At 46.7% G+C, this 27,126-nt stretch overlaps 2 protein-coding genes and 1 pseudogene across 2 annotated transcripts; 1 reads left to right on the top strand and 2 right to left on the bottom strand.

Moving 5' to 3' along the window:
- Positions 1–7,653: 7,653 nt before the first annotated feature.
- Positions 7,654–8,139, bottom strand: LOC144180650 (uncharacterized). Its single transcript, XM_077708958.1, has one exon. It carries the CDS (start codon positions 8,137–8,139, stop codon positions 7,654–7,656), a length of 486 nt encoding a protein of 161 aa, XP_077565084.1.
- A 12,910-nt stretch (positions 8,140–21,049) lies between these two features.
- Positions 21,050–22,056, top strand: LOC144180649 (uncharacterized). The gene is made up of 2 exons (XM_077708956.1): positions 21,050–21,490; positions 21,645–22,056. Exons 1-2 carry the CDS (start codon positions 21,183–21,185, stop codon positions 21,859–21,861), a joined length of 525 nt encoding a protein of 174 aa, XP_077565082.1. The 5' UTR covers positions 21,050–21,182; the 3' UTR covers positions 21,862–22,056.
- A 1,831-nt stretch (positions 22,057–23,887) lies between these two features.
- LOC144180078 (uncharacterized) lies at positions 23,888–25,601 on the bottom strand (annotated as a pseudogene).
- Between the last annotated feature and the right edge of the window lie 1,525 nt (positions 25,602–27,126).

Here is a 27,126-nt window from a genome sequence, read left to right as displayed (position 1 = left end):
ATAAGAAGCGTTTTATTCTATAGGCACTAGCACACTTCTTGACGCCCTGAGAGACCATGGTATAGAAGAGACTTCCGTTAGACTTTTGGAGAGCATGTACAGGGGACACATGGGCAGTGTTATTTAAAAGGGTGCTAAGTCTAAAAATTGGCACGGAATTTGGAAGCGATGCTTTCTTTGACTTTTCTCCTGGTTTTTAGAGTAGCTGCGGCTGCTGCTGCTGCTGTTGGAGATTTTTTTGCCGGGTGCGACGCTGGGTCTTCTTTACAGCCACCAGATAACCCAAGCTATATTGCATACGCTGGGCCGGAAAGCGACTCACAAAGGTGGGAAAGGCGCGGTACCCGCGAGAGTTTGACTAGCTAACGCTGGAATCCCCGTACCCCACCACGCCCGAGGGGCCCGCATGCGAAGCTGCTGCTGGCTGTACAGCGCCCAGAGAAGACCCAAATTCAGCGTGTATCACGTTCTCTGCCGCTTGGTGCTCCTTGCTTTTTCACCGAGAAGATTGGGACGTTGAACGTTCATGGTGACGTCCCGTATTTTTTGGCGCACTCGTCGCTGCTCACCATTCTTAAAACTGAGCAACTACACCAAGCACAATAACACATTAACAGATGCCGCGCCCAAGTTAACCTGAACCCAGGAATGCACAATGAAATCATTCCGTTAACCGGTTCCCACGAATGCGTGCATTCTGCCATTTTTTCAATAATGTGCCACAATAATTTGCCACAACAAATATAATTTCATCCTCTATGCCGATGACACCACACTGTTTGCTGGGGAGAAAACTTTGGCCAACGTAACGGAGAGAGTAAACAGTGATTTAAAAAATATTATCTCTGCTGTGAAAAAAAAAACAGCTTCATTTAAACCCCGCTAAAACCAGCTTTATCGTCTTTCACTCACATCAAGAACACCCTCCTTCAACTACCTCCGTTTTTCTTCGTAATCACTGCATAGCCGTATCTAGATCAGTTGTATTTCTGGGAATTACCTTAGACTCCGTTTGAAATTCAATCTTCGTGGAGAATCTCTCACTAAGCAGTTATGCTTTGGTATTCGTGTCTTGTTGCCATCACAGTTCATTTCCCTGTTCACATATTTCGTTTGCTTTACTTTTCCTTTGTTCACCGCCACATTTCATATTGCATTTCATCATGGGGAAGCACTTATCAAGCGCATCTATCTGGGATTGCGCACTTACAAAACCAAGCTATTCGCATAATCATCTTCAGCACATACACAACACCTACCTATTCCATTTACAGCAGTTTGAAAATCCTTCCATTCAGACGTTTAGTGCTAGTCAAGTTAGGAATACTGATCTATCGCCTTCGCTCTGACGTCATCGTCATTGATGGGTTTCTCCACAATCACCTCACAAACTCTAACATTACCAGATATTCTGAACATCATAACCTCCTCCTTCCAAATGCACGCACTAATTACGGCAAACAAGCAGTTCTGTTTTCAGGCATTGCATTCTGGACCACAATACCTGTTGAAATTAAATTGTCTCGTTCCCTATCCCTAAGTTCTTCACACTGTAGATTTAAACGCTTTTTCTTTGAGAGCTATCCGGATCTGGGCACTTAACCCATGAGTGCGCTCTACGCCGCCTGAACAACTCCCGCCACGAACCCGGTGCCATACTTTTAAATGCAGAGCATTTCAGTAACTCACGATGTCACCCGCGTTGACGTCCGTAGTCGTAGTCCACACCCCTCCCCCTACACTATATAAAAAAATACTATCCGGCGCCTGGTTTCAATCCCTCGACCCTGCGGGCGGAACGCAATGTACATGGTGCTCTACCCACTGCTCCACAAAGCCGACACAGAATGGGAGGCTACGAACGCGCCTTATATCCTTGACTCATTCAAACTACATCAAGAAGCTGCTGATACAACGCATTCACTACCACCAACTCCCCAAACACTAAACGTTAACGCAATACACCCACCCCCTATGCGACGCATTTACTCGAATCCCCCTCGCGGGGAGATGGGCCGAATTTTTTTCTTTCTGTGCCTTGTTTTCGTTTTCTATTGTATACTTTTTATTATACACTACCGCAATCGAATGCTGCTGCACGTCTGAGAGTTTCTGCAGCATATAAAGTTGTTACAGGAGGTCCCACCAACAGTTTTTTACTCTGGGACCTTCTTCTGTATGCATAAATTATTGATTGATTTGATTGATTGATTGTGGGGTTTAACGCGCCGACGCGACGCAGGCGATGAGGCGCGCCGTAGTGGAGGGCTCCGGATTAATTTTGACCACCTGGGGATCTTTATCGTGCGCCGAAATCTCGTACACACGGGCGTTTTTGCTTTTCGCCTCCATCAGAAAAGCGGCCGCCGCGGCCTGTATGAATTATTGTTTTTCAATGTACCAACTGTATTTTTTCAATAAACCTTCGAACTTAGAATTAAGCCGCAGTCCCACTTTGCAGCAGCAGTCGGAACTGAATGCACGTGCCTGACCGCATCCTTTCCGCCAAACAGATATCCCCAGTCAGCTGCTGTCCACTCATCGGATGAACGAGCGGCCCTATAAAAAAAACCTACGTCTGCTTTCCCACCAACATGTTGGCAACTTATTTTGTAAGCACTAGTTTTTGAAAATTGTCTGCGACTACTGCTGTTACCAGCGTCGCATTCTTTTACGTTTGTGCCAACACGCGTAGTAACGCCGAGCTAGCAAAGCGCATTGAAGAGCTTGAAAACAATTTTAAGGACAGAGTAACCAAAGTGGTTGACGGTATTATGGTAAATCTGAAATTGAAACTTGAAGCAGGCTCTGCCGTGACAAAGGAAAGAGCTGATGATGAACTGGATGAATTCCCACGCAGTCTTACTTTTCTTAATAAAACGATAGAAGAAAATACAACAGAACGGGAACAGCTGAAAGCAGCAAACAAAACCTTGGTCACACCCAACAAGGACCTGGAGAGAAGGGTTGCTGACATGGTGCAGTACTCAAGAAAGAACTAGATATTAAAGGCGTTCCAACATCAAAAGGTGAAGATTGCCTCGAAATTGTGCAAGCTATTGGAAACAAGATCGAATGCCCTGTGTCAGAGTCTGATTTGGATGTTGTACCCCGCGTACCAACCAAAGGCGACACAAAGAATTTGAGTGCTCGTTTTCGCGCACAAAAAAAAAAACCAGTTTGTGAAGAAGACACGAAAGACCCACCTAGAAACAAAGGATATTGGGTTTTATGGCATGGAAACAAGCCAAGTTTACGTTAAAGGTCACTTGGCTCTGAGCAACGAAAAAGTGTTTGCAAAAGCCTTGGAACTCACAAAGGAAAAAGAACGGAAATTTGTGGACAGTGGACTGCCAGATTATGTCCAGGAAAACTGAGTATGGCCGGGCAATCCGTATCAAGGACGAGTCTGACCTTGCTATCTTTGCTTAACTGGCCTGAAGCTGTTTTCTCGTATTTGTAATGAAGGCGTACATCAAAGGTAAAGGCGTAAAATCATTCTTCACTACTTCCTATCATTTTCTTATTCACTTCATCTCCCGCAGCCTTAAAAAGTACTATGATGAATTTCAAACTTTTGTATCGTTAGCAGCACATTCATTTTCGATCATTTGCGTCTCAAGAACCTGGCTTAGCGATGCTGATAAGAATTAATGCCGTTTTCCCTCATATAATTTAGAGTACTCAAATCGTGTAACCTCGAGTCATGGCGGCGCAGCCATATTCCTATTATCATGCATCAACTACCGACGCTGAACTCATCTATGCGTGAACGTGGGTGACTGTGAGTCGGTGTGGATTAAAGTTACTGACCCTAATTTGGCTGTTGAATGTAAAAATGTTATCATCGGTTCTATTTATCGCTCCCCCAGTTCAGCAATTCCTAACTTTCGCCTGGAACTTGAGAATTTATTGTAGTCGGCGACATCAAAATTGATCTTTTAGTTCACGGAACCTCCCAGCATACCGATTACAGCCATTGCTTCCGCGGCTATGGATATGAATATTTGCTTAATCTACCTAATCGTTGCCCTACCCCTGAATCAGGCACTTTAATTGATCATGCTTTAACGAATGCACTCCTCCCACCGGAAGGCTTTATCATTCAGGTTGACATCACCAACCACTTCCCAATTGCCCTCCGTTTTCCGTGCCCCAATCCCAAACGTGTATCGCATTATACGAAATCTACTTTCAACAAAGCAAAATTTATCAATTTAGCTAGTAATTCAGATTGGACCAGAGTCGTATCTCTACAAGATGCCCAGTTATTTTACACCGAATTCGCATCAATCATAAATCACTGCATACTATCTTCAACATCTGTCATATGTTCTCAAAAAAGCAATCGTCTTTGCAAAAATGATGGCTTACAGTTGGTTTGCTCATGAGTCTACGAGAAAAGGATAACCTGTATCGGAAAACTAATAAGCAGCCATTCAAGAGCGCATTAAAGCAACGGTGCACTAAAAATTTGTACTGTGCTAACGTCGATACTACGAACTACTACTACAATCAAATGTATGTGTCTGGCAGCAATATCCAAAGGCAATGGCGCTTGTTGAATGAGTTCATGTACAGCAGCACGAGCAGAAACCTGACAGTGGGAATAAATGATGAAGGCAACACCTTCACTCACCCTGATGAAATAGCAAATGGTCCCAGCATCTTTTTCTCTGCCCCGCAAAGCTAAGCTGACCGGCCTACTTTAGATTATCCGCGACACGTGCCATAATCTTTCTTCCTATTACCTTCTACACCCAGTGAAGCACGTTCCACAATTCGTAATCTTAAAAATATAAGTTCGAGCCTTGATAATACGCGTGAAAGCTACATTAAAGTCACTGCCTACATCATGTCCGATACGTTTGCGCATACCGTTAACCATATATCTGAGGCAGGTATTTTCCCAAATGAACTGAAAAAGAGCAAAAAACCCCGGTGTTTAGAAAGGGTGACAGAACCATAATTTCAAACTACCCACCGATTTGCATTTTTCATTTTTTCCATTTTTCAGAAACGTTGTCGAAAAGTTATTTAACAGCGACTGTCTAATTACCTCGAACAAAAGAATATAGTAACTAAAAGGCGATTCGGTTTGCGTAATGACTTATCAACCAACCTTGCTTTATTAACAGATAAACTTAAAAAGAAATCGACCAAGGGAAAATAGTGGTGTCTGTCTTAATTGACTTCACCAAATCCTTTGACACAATTACCCATTGCTTGCTTCATATGAAATAACCTGCCACCCCTACTAAAACTCATTGAAAGCTATCTACTTAACCGCGAACAAAAATATTTTTTTGTGTAATGAACTGTCCGCTACCAAGATTATTAAAATTGGTGTTCCTCGGGGTTTCATTTAAGGGCCGATTTTGCGCTTGCTATACATTGCCGATCTACCGCAATGCCTTAGCCCGGAAATGAAATGCCTGGTGTATGCTGATGACACCACAATCCTTCCGTTCCATACAAGTATAGAACCCATAACCGAGCGCTTAAACCCCGCCCTCCGAAACCTTAACTTGTGGTCTAGAAAATAATTTAAAATAAAATCCGGCGAAAACTCACTTTGTGATAATCGGCTCGCCAGTCCACCGAAACTATTACGGAAACTATTACTGTGATGGTCAAATCACACCCCATAATAAGTACTACTCAGAGTTCCTCCTTTGGTGTTCAACTAGACACATGCATCTGAAATTTAATTTACATAATGCATCGTTAGTAAAAAATAGCATTTGGAATTCGTGTACCCGTAAAATATCGGCTTTATTTCAGCTGGTCCACCTCATTTTTTTTCTTTTGTTTCTTTGTTTTTTCAACAGTGTACATGTCTAACAGAAGACCAGGGCTAAAGGCGAAAACCACCAGACAGGGTACCGGACCCCTTTCCACGTTAACACATCAATTCACTTAATACATTAAACAGTTTTATCGCAGTAACTGGCAGCATAATGCAGAAAAAAAAACATTGAAACTGTGAACTTGTTGGTTTCAGCAAAGTAAGAGAATATTCCCGCAAATGAAGAAAAAAGCATGAACATGAGCATTTATCAGTTCATACAGTACGAGCCTTACCCTCATACATAGATTTTTATTAACACACGTAACGAACACAAAAACAAATACAGAAACTTAAGCCATAATAAGCATACGCAAACAAAAAGATATAATTTGTACTGAGTTTCATTCAGGGCGATGGATTTCAGCAGATATCAAAGTATTTCAAAGTTCTTTTAAACGCCTTTTTCTATTTCATAAAACAGCTCAATTACATTGTATAGAGACAGGGGTTAGCGAGTTATCACAGAAATATTTGGGTTTACTAAAAGCGTCCTGCACTTCTTTTCAAAAGTGGATGGGACGCCCCGAAAATTCACACTCAGTTCTTGCATATTTAGCACTTTCGCTGACAGAAAATCAATAGTCTGCTGGCCGTAATTCGTCCTTATAGGCAATGGCCTTCTTTCGGATTCCGGATATTATATTCGCCTGCACTTTCACATGGTAATTTGTATATCCCGCTCCTGTAAATTAACTGTAGAAGCTTAAAATAATAAACTTGGTCGTATTTCAGCCTGTTGGATTTGATGAAGGGTGGTCGTGTTCTTAGATCGCCCCTATCCCCTTTTAAATTTTGGGACATTCGCATAATTTTGTTTTGTAGAATTATTAACTTCTTGCAGTTATACGCGGTATTGCGTCCAATACCAGGATTCCGAAGGCGTAGCCTAGAATAGAAAAGGAAATAATATGTATGTTTCAGCCAGTTGAATATCAGTGTGTGCATTTGATAAATTTGCCCGGTAACACCTGATACATCGGATCTAAGGCAGTCTAAGGCTATTTCCATGCGCAGTCCATGTAAGGTCTTCCGCAAACCAGACACCTAAGATTTTCTGTTTGACTACTCGGTCCAGTGTGGTACCATTGTAGGTTATACTGATGTTGTAGGGATCTCTCTTTTTTATTGGTTTGAATATAATGTACTTTGTTTTACTTCTATTTATATGTAATTAATTGTTATGTAGCCAGTTAGGAAGCTTCAGGAGGTAGGAATTCGCACCTTGTTCTAAACACTTTTGTGTTGTTCCTGCAAAATAATATATTAGTGTTGTCATCGTATTGTACTGTTATCAACAGCCGGTGTTCGAGGTCTACTGTCACAACAGATAGCGGGAGCAAGCTGCGTCCACCAAGAAGTATGTCACGTGATGTTTGAAAGTGTATATTAGATATTATTAGCTATCGGAATAAACGAGGCATTCTTGGGTTCGAAACCTTCAGCGCGGCTGGATGAATCCCTTGTTGCTTCCGCAGACGCTTCGCGCGTGCGAGCTGTGTCTCGACACGTACATGATCGTGTCGGTTGAGCCAGGTATCGTAGTTATGTCATTTATAAATATAAAAAACAGGAGTGGTCTCAAAATGGAGCTCAGCGGCACGCCACTGGTTATTTTCATTTTTGTAGAAAATATGTTACCAACATATACGTACTGGGTTCTGTTAGCGAGGTAACTTTTCATTACGCTTAGTGCTGCCCCGCGCACACCGTAACACTCAAGTTTGTTTAAGAGAATTCTTCAAACTGAATGGCCTAAAAATAAAAAAAAATATTCAAGAAAATAAACTTGCAAACGTACAATTCTAACTATTACCGCTTACGTGGGAGAATTTCTGCAGGGTGTCGAGGTTCAACCACGTGTGGTTGTTAACGTCATCCAATAGGTGGGAAAAGTTTTGCTCGATGTGCTTTAGCACCTCGTTCGTCAACGACGATGTGGTGGAGCTGTGTCGGGCGAACAGGCTCTCGAGATCGCGCAGCCGGTTCGGGTACGCTAACCTTCCAAGCGTGATGTAGAGGGCCTCGTCGCCGGGAACTGACACTCGCTGAGGAGTTGTTAGCACTTTAGGTATGCACAATGCTCTCTGCAGCCTCGGTATGTCGTTGTTTTCGAAACGAAAGTACGTCCGAAAGGCGCCACTGACGAACGCGTCAATGTTCAAAAGACCGCGCATGGACAGTGGGTCATGCCGTGTCTCGCCCAGTACTTCTAAACACACGGCGTCGACTATGTCCGACCATTTCAGACGAGTCACGAGCAGGGGGTCCTGATGATTGCTTTTGGGCATCGAAGAAAGCGGTTGTCTGCAGCAAGTTGCAGCGGCAAGCCCAAAACTGTGTGTTAAAATTCGCGGCAACAAACAGCTGGCGTGGAGCTTCGGCTTCAGCTGGCGTTGGTGGAGCACGTTTTCTTACTTTAACGTCCTCGATAAAAAATCCAAATCACTGATAAAGTAAAATAATATGCACTGAAACATAAAATTCGTGTTTGTATTGTGGTTTTAGCATCTAAAAATAAACCTTTGTTTTTATTCCTATCAAGGTAGTTGAAATTTAAACGGACAGATGGCGCAGTACAACCCTTCGCCGGAGGCGGCAGCCGATCGCTGAGCTAAAACTCTTTTTTTTTTTTTTTTTCGCGCGTCGTTCCGCTGTAACTGCGCTCGTCCCTCTGCTGAAATTCTCTATTGTCACGAAGCCAAGGCGACGCAGTAGTCTTCAAGGAAAACAACTTTATTGGAGCGAACTTGTGCTCCCCTAGCCACTCAAAGAATGCTGCTTTGGTAATTTGCAGGCGGCAAAGCCGCACTCAGCAAAGTGACGGGCCTAGGCGAGCCAGGCGAGCGTCGGTTGAAGAATGCCGCGGCGTCTGCTCTGCAGGATTTTATCTTTCAGCGTGAGTGTTTCTGGAACTGTCGATTTACATCGAGAACATTGTAGGTCAAAGAAGATTATTGGGGGCTAGTCACGTTAGGGCGAACCGCTCGCCTGATCAGAATGAGATAACCCGTGCGGAATAAAAATAAACAATGGAACTCGGGCTTCGCATGGAACACAGATAGTACAGACGGTCGCGGCCGAACAGTAAAAACAAAGCAGAAGCAAACAAACCCAATGCATAATTCGCACCAATATTCCGCAGCTCCGCCAAGTTACTGGAGAGAGGGAGAATAAACTTTATTGGAGCATCAGTTGGACTAACGCCGAGTAGGGATCAGCGCTTACTGGAGACGCTATCACTGGGAGGAACACGCCTTGTCAGCAACTAGTGCATTCCACTTTCCAACCATCCACTGAGCGCAGTCTAGCTGGCACCGATATATTGGTTTGTACCACAGCCCGAATTATCTTGATTGCTGCTTACGGACAACAGTTTCATTTATCTCTGCAGTACATCTACACATCGATTGTTTTTAAAGTGGAGCTTTCTACGTCTGTCTGATGGCGTATGTCAGACCCAGAACGCACTGCGAGAAAGTCAACCTTCTCTGACGATGATGATGGCAGTGGGTGAGGTGAAAGAAAAAAGTGCTTCCCGTGGTTGCTATCGAACCTAGGTCGCTTCCGTTATGAAACCGATGTCCATCTGATTTCACCATTTCGACACGATCGAAGCAGTTCCGATTTATAAAGGGGCGCATGGACGTGCAATAGTAGACAAAAAAATTATGCACATCCCTGTTTAACGATGACGATGGCTGAACGCGAAGCTTTCTTCGTGTGAAATCAAATGGCGAGGGGTCAAAGTCAAAGCCGCTGCGATCAAAAGTCCAAACGTAGTCAATGTAAAAGCTAAACGAGTGGAAGTCCAAACCGTCTGATACTCAGATTCCAAACTCAGATGGCAACCAAGGAATCCTTCACAAAAACTCTTCGCGTTCAACCATCGTCGTCGTTGGACGAATGGGTGCATAATGTTGGGGGGAATCTTGAGAATGGATGAACAGGTCAACCATAGCAAGACGGCTCGCACACTAAAGAATCTCTGGGTGGCTTGTGGAGGTGGTAACGCACGCGAAATAGGTAGAGTGCGAGGGGATCATGTGCAATTGGTGACAGCTTTCTTTTTAGCCCAAAAGGAAAAGTACACGTTTCACGTAAGCAGCTTAAACAAAAACAAGATACCGTAATTTTCGTTCAGAATGGAAACACCAAACTAAATAAATGCAATAAAAGGAGAAGTTTTCGAAAAAATGGCAACATTGGCAATTGAGATACGAAGACTGAGAAAACCTAGGAGCTAGTGGTCTTCCCTAGCTTTACCTCGGTTTTTTTTAGGTCTCCGCCTTTCTTAAGAAAAAGATAGTTGTCAAACTGAGTTAGATTAAAGTACACACTCCACCTTCCTAAAGTCCAATATCTTAACTGCCGAATCTGTAGCCAAAATCCTCTTCATATCAGCCGAAGTCCGGCGCCAGCGCCCGCACAACGAACCCAAGAAAAGGCTTTGCGCTCGAATGGGATAATAGCACAATCGAATAGGCGTCGGTTCAATAACGCGAAGGACGTAGTTTCTATTCCGGCCACGGGGACGCCTTTTTTCCATGAGGCTCACACTCCGTCCCCCCCCCCCCCTCAGCTCGTGGGTTCCTTACCTTCTCGTCACTTCCCGTCACGCGTCTACCCGTCACACGTCATACGTCTTTTCAATTCGCCTAGCGTGGTTTTCGGTTAACGATCCGCATGGACAGAGCTGGAGGTCAAAGAGCTCCGCTATTGCCGGTGAGCGCGAACACAGGCGGCGCTGCGAAGCGCGCCTCCATAGGGACCTTACGCCTCCATGACGTCAGCTTAGGGATTCTCGTATTTGTCGTCTGCTTCACTCAGGATCGCTCTCCCTGCTGTTTCTTTGCGCTCGGTTAACGTCTGATGCTTGTCCGCACCAGAATTGGCGTGTGGGTAACTTTTTATCATAATAATAGGCTGAAAATCGCATACACTAGCTCATGGTGTCAATTAAAGTATAGTTTTGAATACCGCTATAGGTTGAGTTCCAAATAACCCGGTATGTATATACGAGCGAGCGTGCTGATTCTATACCAGGCATCTAACCAGTACAGAGGTTTGTTGAGCAAAACGAGTCACGTCTTCGTTAAATTTATAGTAACACATATATGTTTGTTAAGACGTGGAGGGATATTTCGGGACATTTTGCACAGCCATATCTTCCCGATATTCGGATATGCGTTATAGGAAAACTGCACTCAAGAGGAGGAGGAGGAGCAAGAGGAGGAGGAGAAAACTTTGTTTAACAATTAAATCGATCTGGTTAGTGGGCCGGGTCCTCAGTCCAGGACAAGAAAGTAAAAGTAATTTTCTTCGAATCATAGAACGCCATCCCGAGTAGAATAGGATTTGTTCTTCGCGCCTGGAAGGGTTGAAAAGCAATAAAAAGCTACTTGGAATTCTTCTTCGGTTTCGAGTCTTATAATATATGCAGGTATACTATTTATTACGTTAGTTAGCGAGTATATCATGCCTTCAACACCGTAATCATGTCATCATTGTTCGAGTTGAGAGTCAGTTCGTTATGATAACGAAATAATTACGATAGAAATTCGGAGCACAAAAGCCGCCTTCGAGTACTGTGGACCACCTTGTTTAGGGCGCGATCGCGGTGGCGTAGCACAAACCGTCTCATTGTATTTGCATGTGAATAAACAAAACACGCTGCGGATTGCACGCAGCCGTAATGAAAGCCAATTTGTGAAGAAGGGAATGTATGCCATACAAAATATCCACACGACCTTTGTGAGGCTCCCAAACATCCCGAAACCTCCTAATAAGAAGTTGGTGACGGCGCAGAAAAATTAATGCGTTGGGCAGAAAAAAAAGCAAGAAACATTAATCCGATACAAGACAACAGCAAAAGAAACAGAAGAAAGCCGCTTTATTTCCTGCTGTGCGATGAGCGTGTAGAGGCCGCTGCTTGGTACATAGTATTAGACTGTTCAGTCTTCATAGGAGCATCTCAAAAATACTGCAGGGAAGCCTACGCATTTTGAATACTTATCGAGAAGCTCTGATCGCTGATCCTCGCGAATAAGCAAGAAAGGACGAGTTACACACGATCTTCTGACCGATACTCTGAAGAAAGTTGTTCTCTTTCTCTTCGTGTGTTGCAAACTTGTGGGGGATACAGCTTCAAATTATTCAGATGCGGCAGAAGCTGGCAAAATAACTGAGTCGCTAGAAACAGGCTTTTTAACATACAGCAACGAAGCGGGCGATTTCTAGCCCAGGCACTGTTGCCCCTCACAATCGGAGTGTAGCAGACGACAGCGGCGCGAATCCCTAAGCCGACGTCAGAGCCAGTGGGCGCCACTCAAAGATCTCACCGCCAATTGAAATATGTCCGTCCTGAAGTGTCCAACAGCTTCCCGCGAAAAAAGAAAAATGATAACTAAACGATTGATTTTTCACCAAGCAATTAAATGCGTGGACAAGCTTTCACACTACTGAGAAGGAGGTATACTGGGGCGGAAAAAGTTTTTTTTTCTCATTTTTTGCGTTTTTCTCAAGTGGCTTGATGGGAATTTCTGCTGACCAGTATTGTACAACGATATAATGTTTGAATTCCTTCTTTTTTTTTCGCCCACACGGAAAAAGTTACGTTCGTCAATGCGCCACCACCGAGATTTTCTTTATTTTTTTTCAAGGAATTTCAGGGCTAACTGAATGTCTCTAGCTAACCCGAGGAAACCTAGATATGCGAAAGAAACGTGAATGAACGAAATAGAAATCAGAACGCGATCGCTAAAAACTCTCCAGAGTTAGAAAAGCATGCGACTAGGGGGCAGAACGGGACTGCGTGCCGATTTAATGGGCGAGGGTAGCAAATAAACGGGGACGCACAATGGGAAGTTCCCCCGGCCTGTGGGAACTCAGCTCCTCACAATGCCCGTTTTCCAGCCTTCGCGGGCTCCCCCGCTCAACGCGGCCTCTGCCGAGGCCCCGGGGGTTGGGCGCGCCGCCGCAATCAATGGGAACCCAACAAAGCCTCTCCACGACTCGACAGTTTGGAGGTGGTCTCAATTTTTATGAACTTTCACACTTCTCTTTTTTCGCTCCCTTGAATAAATGCTTGTGGCGGACGGACCGCTTACTCAACCGCGACTGGTTTCCGGTTTCTGAAATTCCTCGTGCTTTAAATAGTATATTCCCCTTTTAACGAGGATGTAATGCACCGCTATTTCAGCCAGTGTTAAACGTTGACACCTTTCCTTTTCCCGGTACTGGTCGTCCGCGTTTCCAAAAAATGTGCCTTGCGAATCGGCACCAAGACCGCGGTCTTTCTTTAAGCCTCAAGGTTTACAATATCAACTACTAGGAAGACTTTCTTTTCCCAGTCATTTTTTTTTTTCGGGCGGGGGGGGGGGGAGGAAGGAGGGGTGACTCTCCTTATACGAGGCAGTATATAGCTGCAATTTAATTATGCTCTTATCTAAATAAATAGTCGTACGGGGCTGGACCGAGTAGCTAGCGAAAACAATACCTGCTGCCCAGAAATGGTCGGCTAGTTAAATAAATACATAGAGTTTCATACTATTATATACTAGAGAAAAATCTGGCGCCACCGTCTAGGGGAGCCGCGCTTCGGCGAGCGTTCATTCATGTACCGGGCAGGCACGTTCCACTCGTCCTTGGCATGGCTCATGAAAAGGCTGAAAAGTTGGCTCTGACTGCAAACATGCTACAATATTACTCTAGAAGATATATCAAATTTGCTTAGTTATTATAAAGTTGAACTTCCAAAAAGAATAATTCATCAGGCACGATGAACAAGAAGAAAGTTTTACCCTTTTCTGTTGATTTTGGCTTCGAGGCAAAAAGAGGCAATATGGCTAGCTAAGACAAGTACGCTAGGAACGTTGCTAGCGCGACGGCGCCGCTAACGACGGCGCCCCCGGCGGCCTGCGACTGCAGCGACATATTTCCCTTTAGTCGAACAGATTTAGGGGAAATCCCCAAGGTGGAGTAAGTTTCTGTGAAGGAAAGTTTGACATCCACCTGTGAATGAATGAATGAAACAAATCTTTATTAAAACAAGGAAAGTTTGACATGCACGCTAGAAACCTTAAGCCATCTTGATTCCAAAGACACCGAGTTCACGTCCTTGAAATACGATTAGCATCAATACAGAGTAATTCTTGTGCCTGTGAATGTGGGTGATTCGTTTTTATAGTACTATGTGTTGAGGCATCATTTTTTCTATGAGAACGCGGACATACGAGATCGCCACGTTCCCGTGACTGACTAATCTTACCGCGGTTTAAAGAAATATACACCTCCATTCTGTGAAGGTGTATGATCAGCGGTGCTCTATAGTTCCGTTCACCGGTAAAAATTCGAAGGCGTGCACGAAACAAACAGACCTGTTTTGTGTTTAGCTTAGTGAAACTTGGAACCAGCTTAGTGAAACTTGGACATTGGATGTATGGACATCAGATGGACATTCCACGATAATTAAAACAGAACTAACACAAAATTTTTAGGGCGAGATAACTTCGTAGATAGATGTGAACACACCTCCATAATCTGCGCAATATCAGCGGGAAAAGGAGCCTGCAGCATAGTTCAACTCAATTTTATAGTGGGCGAAACGCAACCGAGTAGCAAGCGGAGGAACTTCCGCAATCGACAATGAACAATGAGTAAATGAACAACATCCAAACACGTCACGAGTTGTAGTCGGTATTCGCCGCTTCCGCACTGCCGGCGTTTCTCGCAGGCCTGCTACTCCGATCGGAGGTCAGAACTTTTTCTATCGAGCAATCAACGATCCGATCGTTGGCGGCGGAGCCGAGATTCGTTGGCTCGTCAAGCAGCAGGCCGGGACCTAAGTTCTGCAGCAACTTCAGGCACTTCTTCTCTTGCTCTTTATTACACTGGACGGGAAAACGGGCCGGGAACGCGAAAGGCGCACGGAGGGAGGCGCAAGGTGGCTGCGCAGGCGGCGGCGACGGGCGCGAAGCTGCGCAGGCCGGCGCAAGTAGCGGGAGCGATAGCTTGTTACCGGTGCACGAAATGGGGTTAAGTCCCAAACAAGGCAGCACATACGAGAAAGGAAATAATGATGCGATGGCGAATTGCATTAAAAATGTGGTTGATCCCTCTTTTATAGGCATCGGGGAAACACAAAAGTGTAATCTGTTTTCACAGGAGCATTTGAATGATTATTGTGCATCAGTATGAATTTGCCGATAGCTATTTATTTATATTACGTCGGTATGGCACCCTTAGACGCATCAACGTTAGACACTGGACTGCACGTGCCGGAGCATTGCGTAAATCCGACTGTAACGTCAGCCGCTTGAAAACCGTGCGAACGAAGCCGAACGGGTTGTCGGCAAATCGTTTCGCTGCGTCGAACACCCGATCCGCCGCAGCGAAAGGGGAATGACGTGCGGGTCGGCAGCTTGTCTTGTGGGTGTGCTTGTCGAGCGCTGCCCTGCTGGCGGGTCGCTTCGGAAAAGGTGCGACCACTTCGGTCCTGCTCCGTGGCGTGTACGGCAGGCGGTTGCATTGCGACGAAGTCAGCTTGTGGAACGCAATAGACGGAATCGTACTTGGGAACGTGCATGAGTGAACGCGTTCTGCTTCTCGCTGGCGTGTCCTTCGTATCACCACAGCAGTCACGAGGCCAACATTCGTCAGTCGGCTTTTTTGCCTTTCTCCGGCGCTAAATGAAACAGTTTCCTTAACACGTGGCCATCACACACGATGTAGAAGGCGGAGGAGGGTTCCTCAATTTACGCACATCCCCCTACACGCAGGCGCTCGCATCGAGGCGCCAACTGACCGCTCTTATTAGTGTGAAGATGCACTGCTTCGCTTCGCCTCTCCAAGACGGCAGCACTATCTGCATGAAAAATTGATTGATTGATTGTGGGGTTTAACGCGCCGACGCAACGCAGGCGATGAGGCGCGCCGTAGTGGAGGGCTCCGGATTAATTTTGACCACCTGGGGATCTTTAACGTGCGCCGAAATCTCGCACACACGGGCGTTTTTGCTTTTCGCCTCCATCAGAAAAGCAGCCGCCGCGGCCGGGAATCGAACCCGCGACCTCGTGCTCAGCAGCGCAACGCCTTAGCCACTGAGCCACCGCGGCGGGTATCTGCATGAAAAAAAGTCATAGGGTAAGATATAAGGCGCGTTTGTAGACCTACTCGCGCGCTAGTTCTTAACTCAGTTGGCAGAGCGGTTTCTATCTCCTGTTGCGGCGAAAGAGTTCTAGGCCTGAATCCAGGCGCTACCGCGTTAAAAAAAAACTTTTTCTGGCGATATCAATTCCGTGACGGATATGACAACGGTGAGGTCTTGCTGTACCGTGGCATGAAACACTTTTGTGTTCAAATCGTCGGCTGAACCACTTACGAGAGCGGCAATTGAATATCCGCGGCAGTGTCAAGCCTAACACATCTGTAGGCAGACCGGCCGGCTGCTCCGAGCGCGCGTCTCCCCACCCACTGTCTCGAACGTCGTGCGTCGTTCTCCAGCCACGGCAGCAATTTGCACTCGCGGCGCCTGCATCACGTCCACGGTCGCATTTTCATTAAGCGGCTGACGATATTAGTACGTAGGGGCATTAGCAGAAACAGCCGCCGACGCGCGAACGACAGTGCTACGGCAGCTCTGCTCTGTGATATCCGCCTGGCAGTCACGTGGGCCGCTGTGTTTATACGAAATCAAGCCTTTCGCGGATCGTGGGTTGACGCAATTGAGGTTTCTACACACAATAGGTCATTAGCTACCTTTCGCAACGACAACAAAAAAGCAAAATTTTTGTGTCAGTGCCCCTTTAAAGCTTTACTGCGAACTACTTAAATACGAAATACAAATAAAACTAGGTGTCATGTTAGACTTGCCTTAGCGGCTAATTATCCCATTGGGTCAGTTTTGACAAAAGACGAGCTACTGCCATTTTCTGCGACCATACTCCCTCGTAGATGTCCATGTGTAGACAGGAGACGGGAATTTTGCCAAGTTCGCAAAGTCACTGTGAACTGATTATGACGTGTAAATGAAACTCGGCTTAATGGTAAAGTTGTCCTAGTGGCCAACTTCTATGTGATTTTCGCCACTTGGCTGGTTTCCACACACGCCGTTCGTGACTAAACTATATACAGCATGCAGTAAGGACCGCCTAAACCAGATGGCTCCAGCAATGCACTCGGCACCACGGCCGCAGTCCACTCTCCTCCTCCCGCGAGAGGAGCAGAGTGGCGTCTGGCCGTGTCGGCGACTAGAGAGGATTCTGGTGCTAGCCGCCGTCTATGCGGCTCACATCAGGGCCGTCTGTATAGTCATGGGCCGCCATTACATCATGCACTCGCCTTAGTTCCATCATTGGCCTGGGTTGAAACGCTTTAGTGACCCTATATTCGAACACAGGGCCACAAAAAACGCAAAGAATGGTGTGTAATTATATGTATGAAAAATAAAACGGGCTGTTTTAAAGCTAAGGAAAAAGGAAGTAAAGCGTATTTTTGTAGGAACGGTTGTGCCGACTATTCTGCAGGCCAAGCCGGAAATTAACACCAATGTCAATATTTTGGGGAAAATTCATTTGAGAACTGAGTGAATTATTTTACCATTATTTCAGATAATAGTTGTTTCAAGAGTTTGGGAAGGTTTTTTAACATGCCCATCAAAAGGTCGTCTTCCTGGTGAACCGGTGCACCGACCGTCAGCTACAGTTTAAAGAGCCATGAAGAGAAAACACAATTTTGGTTCGTTCAAAAGAGTGTCTCGTTGGAATCATACTGACACCGCTTTTAACCCAAACTTCGTGCAAATAAGCTACGGAATTAGGAAAAAAGGAATGGCTATGCGACCCTCTAGCTAATTTCCCGCGACAGAACCTATGATGTCATACCACACAGCTCTGCGATTGGCGGAGGGCGGCAAAAGCAAACGAAAATTAGGCAGAGCTTATAAGCTTGCCGAACGACCTATTTGGTTTTAAATTTAGGGCACATTCTTTTTAAAGCTCTAAGAATGGTAGGACAAATAGTGGAAGTTACGAAAGCACACGTAAACATAGAAGTACCGATGCGTAGTGCAGTTGGTACTGCGCGCTATGCTTGGTTTAGCTGCACAGGACTGTGGGCCTATGGGGTTGTTTCAGACGACACTGGCCGATTGACGCAAGCGACGACGTCTTACGTGACCGTATTGGTCGAGCGAGCACCATGTTTCACGAAACGATTTTTTTCATGAACAAAACAAGCCAGGTACAAATACGTTCACAAACAAACCAAGGGCAGAAAACGGCTTGCCGCGGTGTGGTGACGCCATCAAGGTTCTCTAACGGAAAACAAGGCACTCTGATATCATTGCCGACCACGAGAATGCATGATTTAACGGGAAAATCAAAATGTTAACTTAAAATAATTAATTTCTGAATGAATAAAGCATCGTTTGCATTCGGGCAAGCGCTGGGGGCGCTATAAAACACGAAATCTTTCGAAAAACACAAACGTGTGTTTTGTCTTCATGGCTCCTTTAACAACACTTGTTGCTGGGCGAGTTGGTTCATACTTGAAGAAAAAAGAAAACGTGGCGTTAAACAGTCGCGGACGACGAGAAGATAGGAAAGATACAGGCTTCCGTTTCTATGGTATCTTGGTTCGTGGAAGTACGTTTTTCGTCAGCTAGAACTTTTGGGGGCGCATATTACCCGCTGAGTCATACGTCCTTCGACTGCAGCTGGACCAACGTGAGGTACGATCACGCACTGCCTGCCTTTTCACCGAACACCGAACCTACCACAGAACAGAGAGGTTTCCTCAGAGCTCGTAGACGTGAATAGTGCATAGTGAAGAACGAATAATGCATAGTGAAGAACGTAAATCCCAAAAAACCTCTTAAGAATCCAATTGTCATGCCAGGACCAAGGCAAAAGCGGGGTCTTCCCGTAAACCCTCACCAAGACATGGATTACCAGATGCAGTTTCCTTTCTGGTATACTTACTAAGAAACTCTATGCTCGGCACTACTAGCCTTTTTCGGTTTCGGCCGTACTGCCATTGGCAGCATCCAAGTGTGTCTTGAACTAAATGTGGTAAGCACGAAGAAAAGTCCTAATTATAGGTTGTCCACGTCGGAGCTTATGTTGGCCGCCCCCAAATGGAACAGAACTTTCCTCGAAGCGCTGCAATATACGTAAATGAGGGAAATCCCAGGCGCGCCTCCACCTCTAACGCGATTTGATCATTCACTCCAAGATTGGCACGGGAGTGGGCACGCTGCGCCGTAGCTGCTCAGATGGTCGAACGATCTCGCCATCTCCATTTCCAGGTTTTGGGCTGGTTCCTATAAGCTGTGACTGCAACGTATAATACTAAGACAAGCCCTGGCTGTCTTGTTCTTTTGAACCCGAGAAAAACAGCCGTCATTTCATCCGGGGTCGCTTCTTCGAGGGCATCGTCCCTCGTCATTCCCAATGGCCCGTGACGCCTCCTCGCCGCTATTGGCACAATGGGCGGGGGATATAAACAGCTACGTCGGCCACAACCCTATCAGTGGACACGAAGGGGGCGTACTGCTCAGATGGCTGAACGATCTCGCCTTCGCCATTTCGAGCTCGAACCGGCTTTCGCTATATACAAAGTGTAGTAGCATTCGCTGCCTGTGCTGTTCCCGTGCCAGTCTGCTTTATGTTCAATTCATGACTAGTTGTAAATACTGTGTTAATGCTGATGTGCTGTGGAGATATCGCGAGCAACCCTGCCCTAAAGAAGTCCTCGAAGGCACGAAACAGCCCGTGGCGAGTGAAAAGGATCCCCAAACCGAACTTCTGCAGTAGTTGAAAGGAATAAAACAACATTCATGTGTAACTACAAAAAGACAAGCCGACCGCGCCCAGGGTCAAGCCAGCTGGCACCTCGAGGATCAACGTACTCATCAAATTCCTCGCGCAGCATGTGCGCAGTGTTCTTGGTGACAGGAAAACGACGGTTGAAGTCGCGGTCGCTCAGCAAAAACGGCTCGCGGTCCACATCTCGAGGCTCAGGCACGGGAACGTCTTTCCGCACCGCTAAAAGTGCAAAAACAGGCGGCATCCGCACAGCCATCTTCTTTTCCTGAGTGCTTCCAAACGCATCCTATGTAAGCCATCCTTCGTGGCCACCAGGTGGCTACGGGACGTAACGGAAAAATAGCTAAAACATATGTGCGTGGCGCAGGCTGGATGACGTTCCACCTCTGAGCCAATCGCGTGAGACCACGCGGGAAATCACCCCACTGGATATCTTCAGGCTCCCTGTAAGATTCGGCCCCAGGTGGGCAAAATTATTTCAGAGCCCACCACCACGGAGCGCGTCATGGCCTGTGTAGTGAAGGTGCGTTAAACCTCATTATTATTCAATCAAATCAATTTTTGAGTTCAGACGGATACCCGTAAAATTTACTGACTCACATCACAACAGTCATCTTGGCTTACCACTCCCCCTTCTTATTGAAATTAAAAATGGTCCAGCCCGTCATACACACAAACACGGAGATTACAGATGCAATAATTTCTACGCAAGCAAAGGTTAAGTTTTTTTAGCTTGTGGCTGCGGAAAGTAACACGTACGTTACTGGAAAAGAAACTACTGCCAGGCTACTCTGCAGTCTACGCATCAGGGGAAAACAAATGCGCGCGCTTAAGCGACAAGAAACGCGCGAATTCCTATAGGGTGTATTCACAGAGCCTTGGACCTCGCGGCCGCGCTACCTGCGCGGCGGCGGTGACGCCATATTTAAGGTTGCACTCCGCTGCGCGGGCATCGCTTTTCCCGACGTGAAACGTTGTTTGCGGCGTGGTGCTGGCAAGAACGTTCGTGTGGACGGTGCTTTTCTCGGCGTGATTCGTGTATTTGAGAATGCCTGGTCGTAACGAGTAGCCAGCATCGTTTTCGCTGCGAAATTCCGGATGCGCTGTTCACGTCTACAACCGCAGACCCGAAGCAGGCCGAACGACGAAAGCAAGCGCGCCGTTCTTTTGTTGTTGTTGTTTCGAAGCGAAGGCCAGGACAGTGCTTGAAGACGGTATGATTTCGCGCGACGAATGCAACTGTCTGATGGTTTGACAGGCGCGGCCAGCGGCGTGCATACCCCGGTCCGTTTTGGCGATTTCGCGCTATCTCGGTGTCATCCCCGTGAGCCGATTTCATTTAGCAGAGCGGGCCAGCGGGAAGCGCAGCGGAGCGGACCAGCGGAAACGCCACTGCGCATGCGCCAGTACGCTGAGGCGGCGAGCGGATTTACGGCGCTGCGCGCTCGCCCGCTCGTTTCGTCATCCCAGCGCAGCGGCGGCCGGGCGAGCGAGCGAAGTTATCCAAAATGGCTGCCTCCAACGCTCGCGGTGTCGCGTCGCCGGCCGTGGTCGCGTCAATATCCCGCGCGAACGCTTCTGAAACAGGAATGCAACCAGCTAAAAAGCCCCGGAGGTGCTTCAGTGCACACGAGGACCTCTGTCTTCTTCGGGAGGTGGCCGCGGCGAAGCCGTTTGGCGATGACATCAAGTGGGTGCATGTTCTCGCTGCGGTGAATCGGGCGGTGGGCCGGGAGCTCACCCTAAGAGGAATAAAAGATCGTGTAGACATTTTGCTGGGATGCTGGAAGCGGCAGGACGCCAAGATCCTTAAAAAGTGAATTTATTTGTTCATTCTGCACGTAATGCTTTCAGGCCAACCCCCAGCGACAGTCTTGTGTTCCGCTTTCTCGTCTCGTTTTTCTGGCGCTGTTTTATCGCTGTTAGCTGGCGCGCATGTTTATCTGACGATCGTCCCTTTGCCTATTCAGGTCGGGTACAGAGGAGCAGTACTCTGAAAAGGAGGAGATCCTGCAGGACTTGTGGGATTTTTGCGAAAGTGTGAAGTACGAGCCCAGGATCGCTCCCAGAGGGGCCGCCTGCGAGGCACGAAGGCGGAGGTTGGGAGCGGAGGCCCCGGTAAACACGGACGAGCTGCCGGGGGTGACGCTCTCAGACTACGGCACAGGCGACGGCGCGCTCGGTTAGTTGATGACACCTACTGTTGTGCTGTCTTCTCTTTTCTCTTATTAATTGAAAGCAAGTTCTGCTGCCGAGCTGTTGCAGAGCGTATACCTGCCACCTGCTGCCAGCCCTGGTGCTGAACCGGGGCAAGAGAACGAGCAGCAGGAACAGCGCGCCTCACCAGAACCAACACAGCAGCAGCGGCCTCCCTCAACTGAGCTACAGCGGCGCCAACCTGCAAGTGAGCAGCACGCCCTCCCAGGCACGAGTAAAGGGAAGTGTGGAGAAAGGTTTATACACCACTTCTACATAGCAGAACGATATGCAGGAGAGCATCATAAGAAGACGCCAGTGAATGCATCTTAAAAGAGTTAACAGTGCATGTAGACGAGGACACTCAAGCAAGAAAAGGCAACAGAAAGCGGTGAACTGCAACTGATCTTTTATTCAGACTCTAAAACGTCCACTGTGAAGGCCAAGAGAACCTTCCCGTGTATGCTTATCGTTTGCACTGGAAACCACTGCGCACTCTGCATAGCGGAGCAAAAGCACACTTTTTACTGTACGAAGCTAAGTAGTCCCAAACAACAGTCTTATGTTCTCGAAGAAAAGAAGTAGACTATCTGGAGCAACGAGGGTGGCAAGCATCTTTCAAGATGCTACACTAACTAGCCCACCAAGCCACCCCTGAGACAGTAAATGCAGTAATCAGTCACAGTTTATGTATTTCTGTCCTTTAGTGTAGACAAGTCGGCCTTCAGTGTGCTCACAGTTATACAAACTGTGGTGCTGTTTTGTGACTGTTTCTAAATTTTTCTGGATCACATGCATTCAGTTCCCTTACATGTGCACTGACAAAATCTCCACAGCAAGAAGGGCAATGAACAAGGCAAATGTTAAGTAGGCACACATTTCGCCAAAACCACCAGCTCCCTGTAGAAGTGCAGCTTGCTGAGCCAGTTGGTACATGTCGAGGGAACGGAAACCAGCGAAAAGGACGCAAAACACGAGGAGGGACGAGAGCCAGCGTTGTGTTGTCTCGTCTTTCCTCGTGTTTTGCGTCCTTTTCGCTGGTTTCCGTTCCGTCACCACCTCCCTAATGCATCTTTCAGACATAAAACTTCAACAGATTTCACAGCAGGCTTTTACAGAATTCACAGCAAGCATCTAAAACTTAGGCAATTAAACACTCAACTGCAGCACAGTTGCGGGTTTTACAACGACTATGTGTTACTGCTGATTATGGAGATCGTGTTCTTTGCTTGTTGTTACACAATTACGCAACAACGTCCGCTACAGTGCATAAACTCGCATTAACTGAATGCCGAAATTTTTTTGCCTTCACAGGAATAAGAGGCTTGCAAAGTCTCGGGCTCCAGCTGCTAGCCCAAAGAGAAAAAAACGAACTAGATTTGCGCTCCAGGGAGCTAGAAATCGAAAAAATGAAAGTTCGCAACGAGGAGCGTCGTCTGGCACAGGACGAGCGGAGATTGGCCCTGGACGAAGAGAAGCACCGCTTCGAAGTTGAACGCTGGAGAGGCGAACGGGAGAGCCTACTCGACGAGATAAAAAAAATGCTTGATGAACAAACCACCAAACTGGCGCAGCACCACAACACATAAGACAACACCACCACAACACGTAAGTAGAGAAACATCTCCAGTGGGATCACATTTCCTACACGTAAACTCAAATACAACTTTATTTAAAATGCAATGGTTTAGCCTCGAGGACGCCTAAGGTTGTAGATTATTTATTTATTAGGAGGTAACGGCAAGACATCACTGCGCACCAGCATTTTTCTTGCGCCGAGGGGTCGAAAACGGGTAGTTCCAGCAAAAACACGTTCGGCTGGTTAACAGTTTTGAAAACTGTTTTTCAAATGTATGGAAGTGTATGTCTTGCCGGAACAATACGGGTAATTTCATTGAAAATGAGATACTGTCGTGTTGTACCTAGAAGTCCTCAGGTAAGAGGATCTTAATTCTTTGATAAATTGTCGTCTTCATTGCAGCTGTCATCTGTTTTTTTTTTTTGTAGTGCGAAAGGATCCAGCGTCAAGTGGAAACCTGACAACACCATACGGTATGCAATTCTTCAATAAAGTCTTTGTTTTCGAAGCTGCTTTTCATGGAACATTACCGTGGGGCAAAGCGAACCTCGAGAACTGGTGGTTCAAGGCCCAAGTGTAGGGATACGTCGACACTGTACACACATTTCGCACTGTACAGAGGGGACTTGCATGCATGGGAAATTAGATGACACTGCCAGTAATGTTGTGGCATTTAACACAGTATAGCGGAAACGCTTGTAACAAAACGAAATCACAATTTCTCCATACGAAGAAACACAGGAATGTCAGTTTTTTGCACTTTTCGCTCGGCAGATTTCATTCACTAGAGTGTCATAACAAGTAGCGTACATTTAGTACAGCAAATGACAGCCACAAGATCATTCTAAAGCATGGCTCGCCAACAAACTTTGTTTCGATAACTGTGTGTGGTTGTACAACACTATTTGCGGGCAAGGTAAACTTCAAGCTGTGGTGGTTCAAGGCCGAAGTACTGCGATACCGGGGAATCGTACAAGCAGGTATGACAGTTTGCGAGTAGTGCGCTGGCCTTATAAATGCGCGGCAGCTTCTGCCGGTAGAGCTTCTGGTTTTTTCTGAAGTCTACGAAGGCAAACAGTCCCACAATTTTTCCAAAACCCCACTCCACAGCCTGCCTCACACTACTCATGGCTTTGTTGAAAGCACATTATTCAGGAGTCAGGAGAGCTCCGCCATACGGCTTGAGCAGAAGGGGCCGCAACGGGCAGGCAGGGTCCCCGTAGATGCAGTAGTCGTGACCTTGAACGAGGTTTTGTAGCTTCGTATATGCGGCGCTGTTTACAAAGTTACCTGAAAGAATAAATTACGATTAGCTGGAGCTGCGCCCGTTCCTAGCAGGGAAGGAGGAGGCGAGCGACGTTCAGCAGCGGTTTGATCCACCAGCTGTGCTTGTCATTTACTCTCCTGAATCGTGTTTGCTGCCGGGGTATGATCCGTCCAACTGGCAGATTATGCCATTTGGGCACATTATAGCTTGGTACTTCAGGGCGTGGACTCTCTTGTGGCCGCTGAAGTACACTTTCTGGTTCCTTGTTGGTCGACATATTGGCCGCGCCGTGCCATCGATGAAGGCCCAGCAATTTGTCAGCGGGGCACCTTTTGCGTGAACGTCCTGAAAAAATAACGAATGAATATGTCAGAAAGTTTTAATTGCAAACGTACAACTCTAATTATTCTCGCTTGCCTGTGAGAACTTTTCTAGGGTGTCGAGGTTCAGCCACGTGTGGTTATTAACGTCGTCCAGAAGGTGGAAGAAGTTGTCCTAGATGTGCCTGAGCACTTCGTTCGTCAATGACGATATGGTCGAGCTGTGTCGGGCGAAAAGGGGTTCCAGATCGCGCAGCCGGTTTGGGTAGGCTAGTCTTCTTAGCGTGATGCAAAGGGCCTCGTTGCCGGGAACTGACACCCTCTGCGGAGTTGTTACCTTGTCAGGTATGCACAAGGCTCTCTGTAGCCTGGGTACATCGTCCTTTTCAAACCGAAAGTACGTTCTGAACACGCCACTGTCGATCGCATCAATGTTCAAAAGACCTCGCATGGAGAGTGGGTCACGCCGTGTCTGGCCCAGAACCTCTAAACACAAGATGTCGACTATTTCGGACCATTTCAACCGAGTCAGGAGCAGGGGGTCCTGCAGTATGCTCTTCGGCATTGTTCAAAGCAGTTATCAGCGGCAATTTGCAGCGGCAAGCCACACACTGTTAAAAAGCGCGGCAACAAACAGCTGGCTTGGAGCTTCGGCTTCAGTTGGCGTTGGTGACGTACTTTCTTCAGTTTAACGACTTCGCTAAAAGATACAAATCACCGTTAAAGTAAAATTATATGTACTGAAACATGACGTTCGTTTTTATTTAGGCGTTTCAGCATAATAAATAAATCTATGTTTTTTTTCTATCACGGTAATTCACATCTCAACAGATAGATGGCGCAGTGTACAGCGCTCCGCTCTGGCCGGCAGCCGATCGCCCAGCTAAAACTCTTTTTCCCGCGCTGCGTTCCGCTCGCTTTCCGCTCGTCCGCTCCTCTCCGCTGAACGTAAACCCGCTTACCTAAAACTGTTTAATTATTTCCTCCGTTGCTTGAAGCGACCGTGGTGCGAGTCGAGAAAATTTCTTCACCCAAGGCTGCGAGAATATTTGATGTGCTGGTGGCGTGTGAGAGAGGAGCTGGTTTTACCGTGCCACCCAGGCATGTTGCGCACTTCTTGAGGAGTGTGAGAGACGGTGAGGTGCTCTGGTGACAGTTTTCTGTGCGTTGAACGCACGAACGTCGTCCATTTGAGCTCCTAATGAAGCGGAAAAATTACGCACAGGGTCTGGGTGGAAACCATCGCGAGGTAAGTACGTGATAAAATTTGATATGGTGGCGACGACAAAGATCCCACCGATGATTTTGTGTATTTTCCTTTCGGTAAAGATGAAGCGGAAATTATAAGCAGAACAAGATTATGGAACACATACGCTTTGGCTACTTCGGAAGCAGCGCAGAGACAAGTGACAAAGGCTGCTTGTTCCTGCATACGTTAATATTTTTTAGTCTCTGCGCTTTTTTTGAAGTATTCAAACTGTGTACCCAGCATCAAGCTTTAGTGTCTGATCACGTAACACGCTCGGTCATTAGAGAACAGTCGAAGGCGACGAAGAAGAATTGGATCAATTTGGATGCCCCCAATTACCTGGGAAGCAAAATTGCATGTACGCGTGCGTTCACCTCAACACTGGAAGTATATATAGCCCATGTTGAGGCTGGGAGGCCAGTATGGTTCGTCTCATCCATAAAGTACGCCGGCTACCTTAATTTGTGAACATTTTAAGAATGCGAATTACTCAAACATGTGACGAGGTGCGAGGTGAAAGCTCTGACACCCATCGTCCCGGAGCCCACCTGGATGAAACGGATTCCAGCAGATTCGATACTGATTAGCCATATTATCGATAACTTCTTTGGGAATTCGTCGAATGAAGACAGACAGCCTTCAAGCACTGCCCCAGCCATCGCTTCGAAACAGCGAAAGGAAAAAAATACACGGCGCGCTTTTTTTATTTTTTTGTCGTGCGGCCGCTTCGGGTCTGCGGTTGTAGGAGACCAGCGCAGTCCGGATTTTCGAAGCGAGAACAATGCTAGCTACTCGGTAGGACGAGGCATTCGCAAACCCACAAATCACGCAGAAAAAACGC

The sequence above is a fragment of the Haemaphysalis longicornis genome, unplaced genomic scaffold, assembly GCF_048455015.1.
Source record: "Haemaphysalis longicornis isolate Haplotype H1 unplaced genomic scaffold, Haemaphysalis longicornis Haplotype H1 scaffold_4, whole genome shotgun sequence".
NCBI classification, from domain to species: Eukaryota; Metazoa; Arthropoda; class Arachnida; order Ixodida; family Ixodidae; genus Haemaphysalis; species Haemaphysalis longicornis.
This window is presented reverse-complemented; position numbering and strand designations above follow the sequence as displayed.

Excerpts from the sequence above, each read along its gene's own strand:
- LOC144180650 (XM_077708958.1), bottom strand. The coding sequence starts at position 8,139 with ATGCCCAAAAGCAATCATCAGGACCCCCTGCTCGTGACTCGTCTGAAA.
- LOC144180649 (XM_077708956.1), top strand. The coding sequence starts at position 21,183 with ATGGCTGCCTCCAACGCTCGCGGTGTCGCGTCGCCGGCCGTGGTCGCG. Across the intron at positions 21,491-21,644 it reads GACGCCAAGATCCTTAAAAA|GTCGGGTACAGAGGAGCAGT; the intron begins GTGAATTTATTT and ends TTGCCTATTCAG.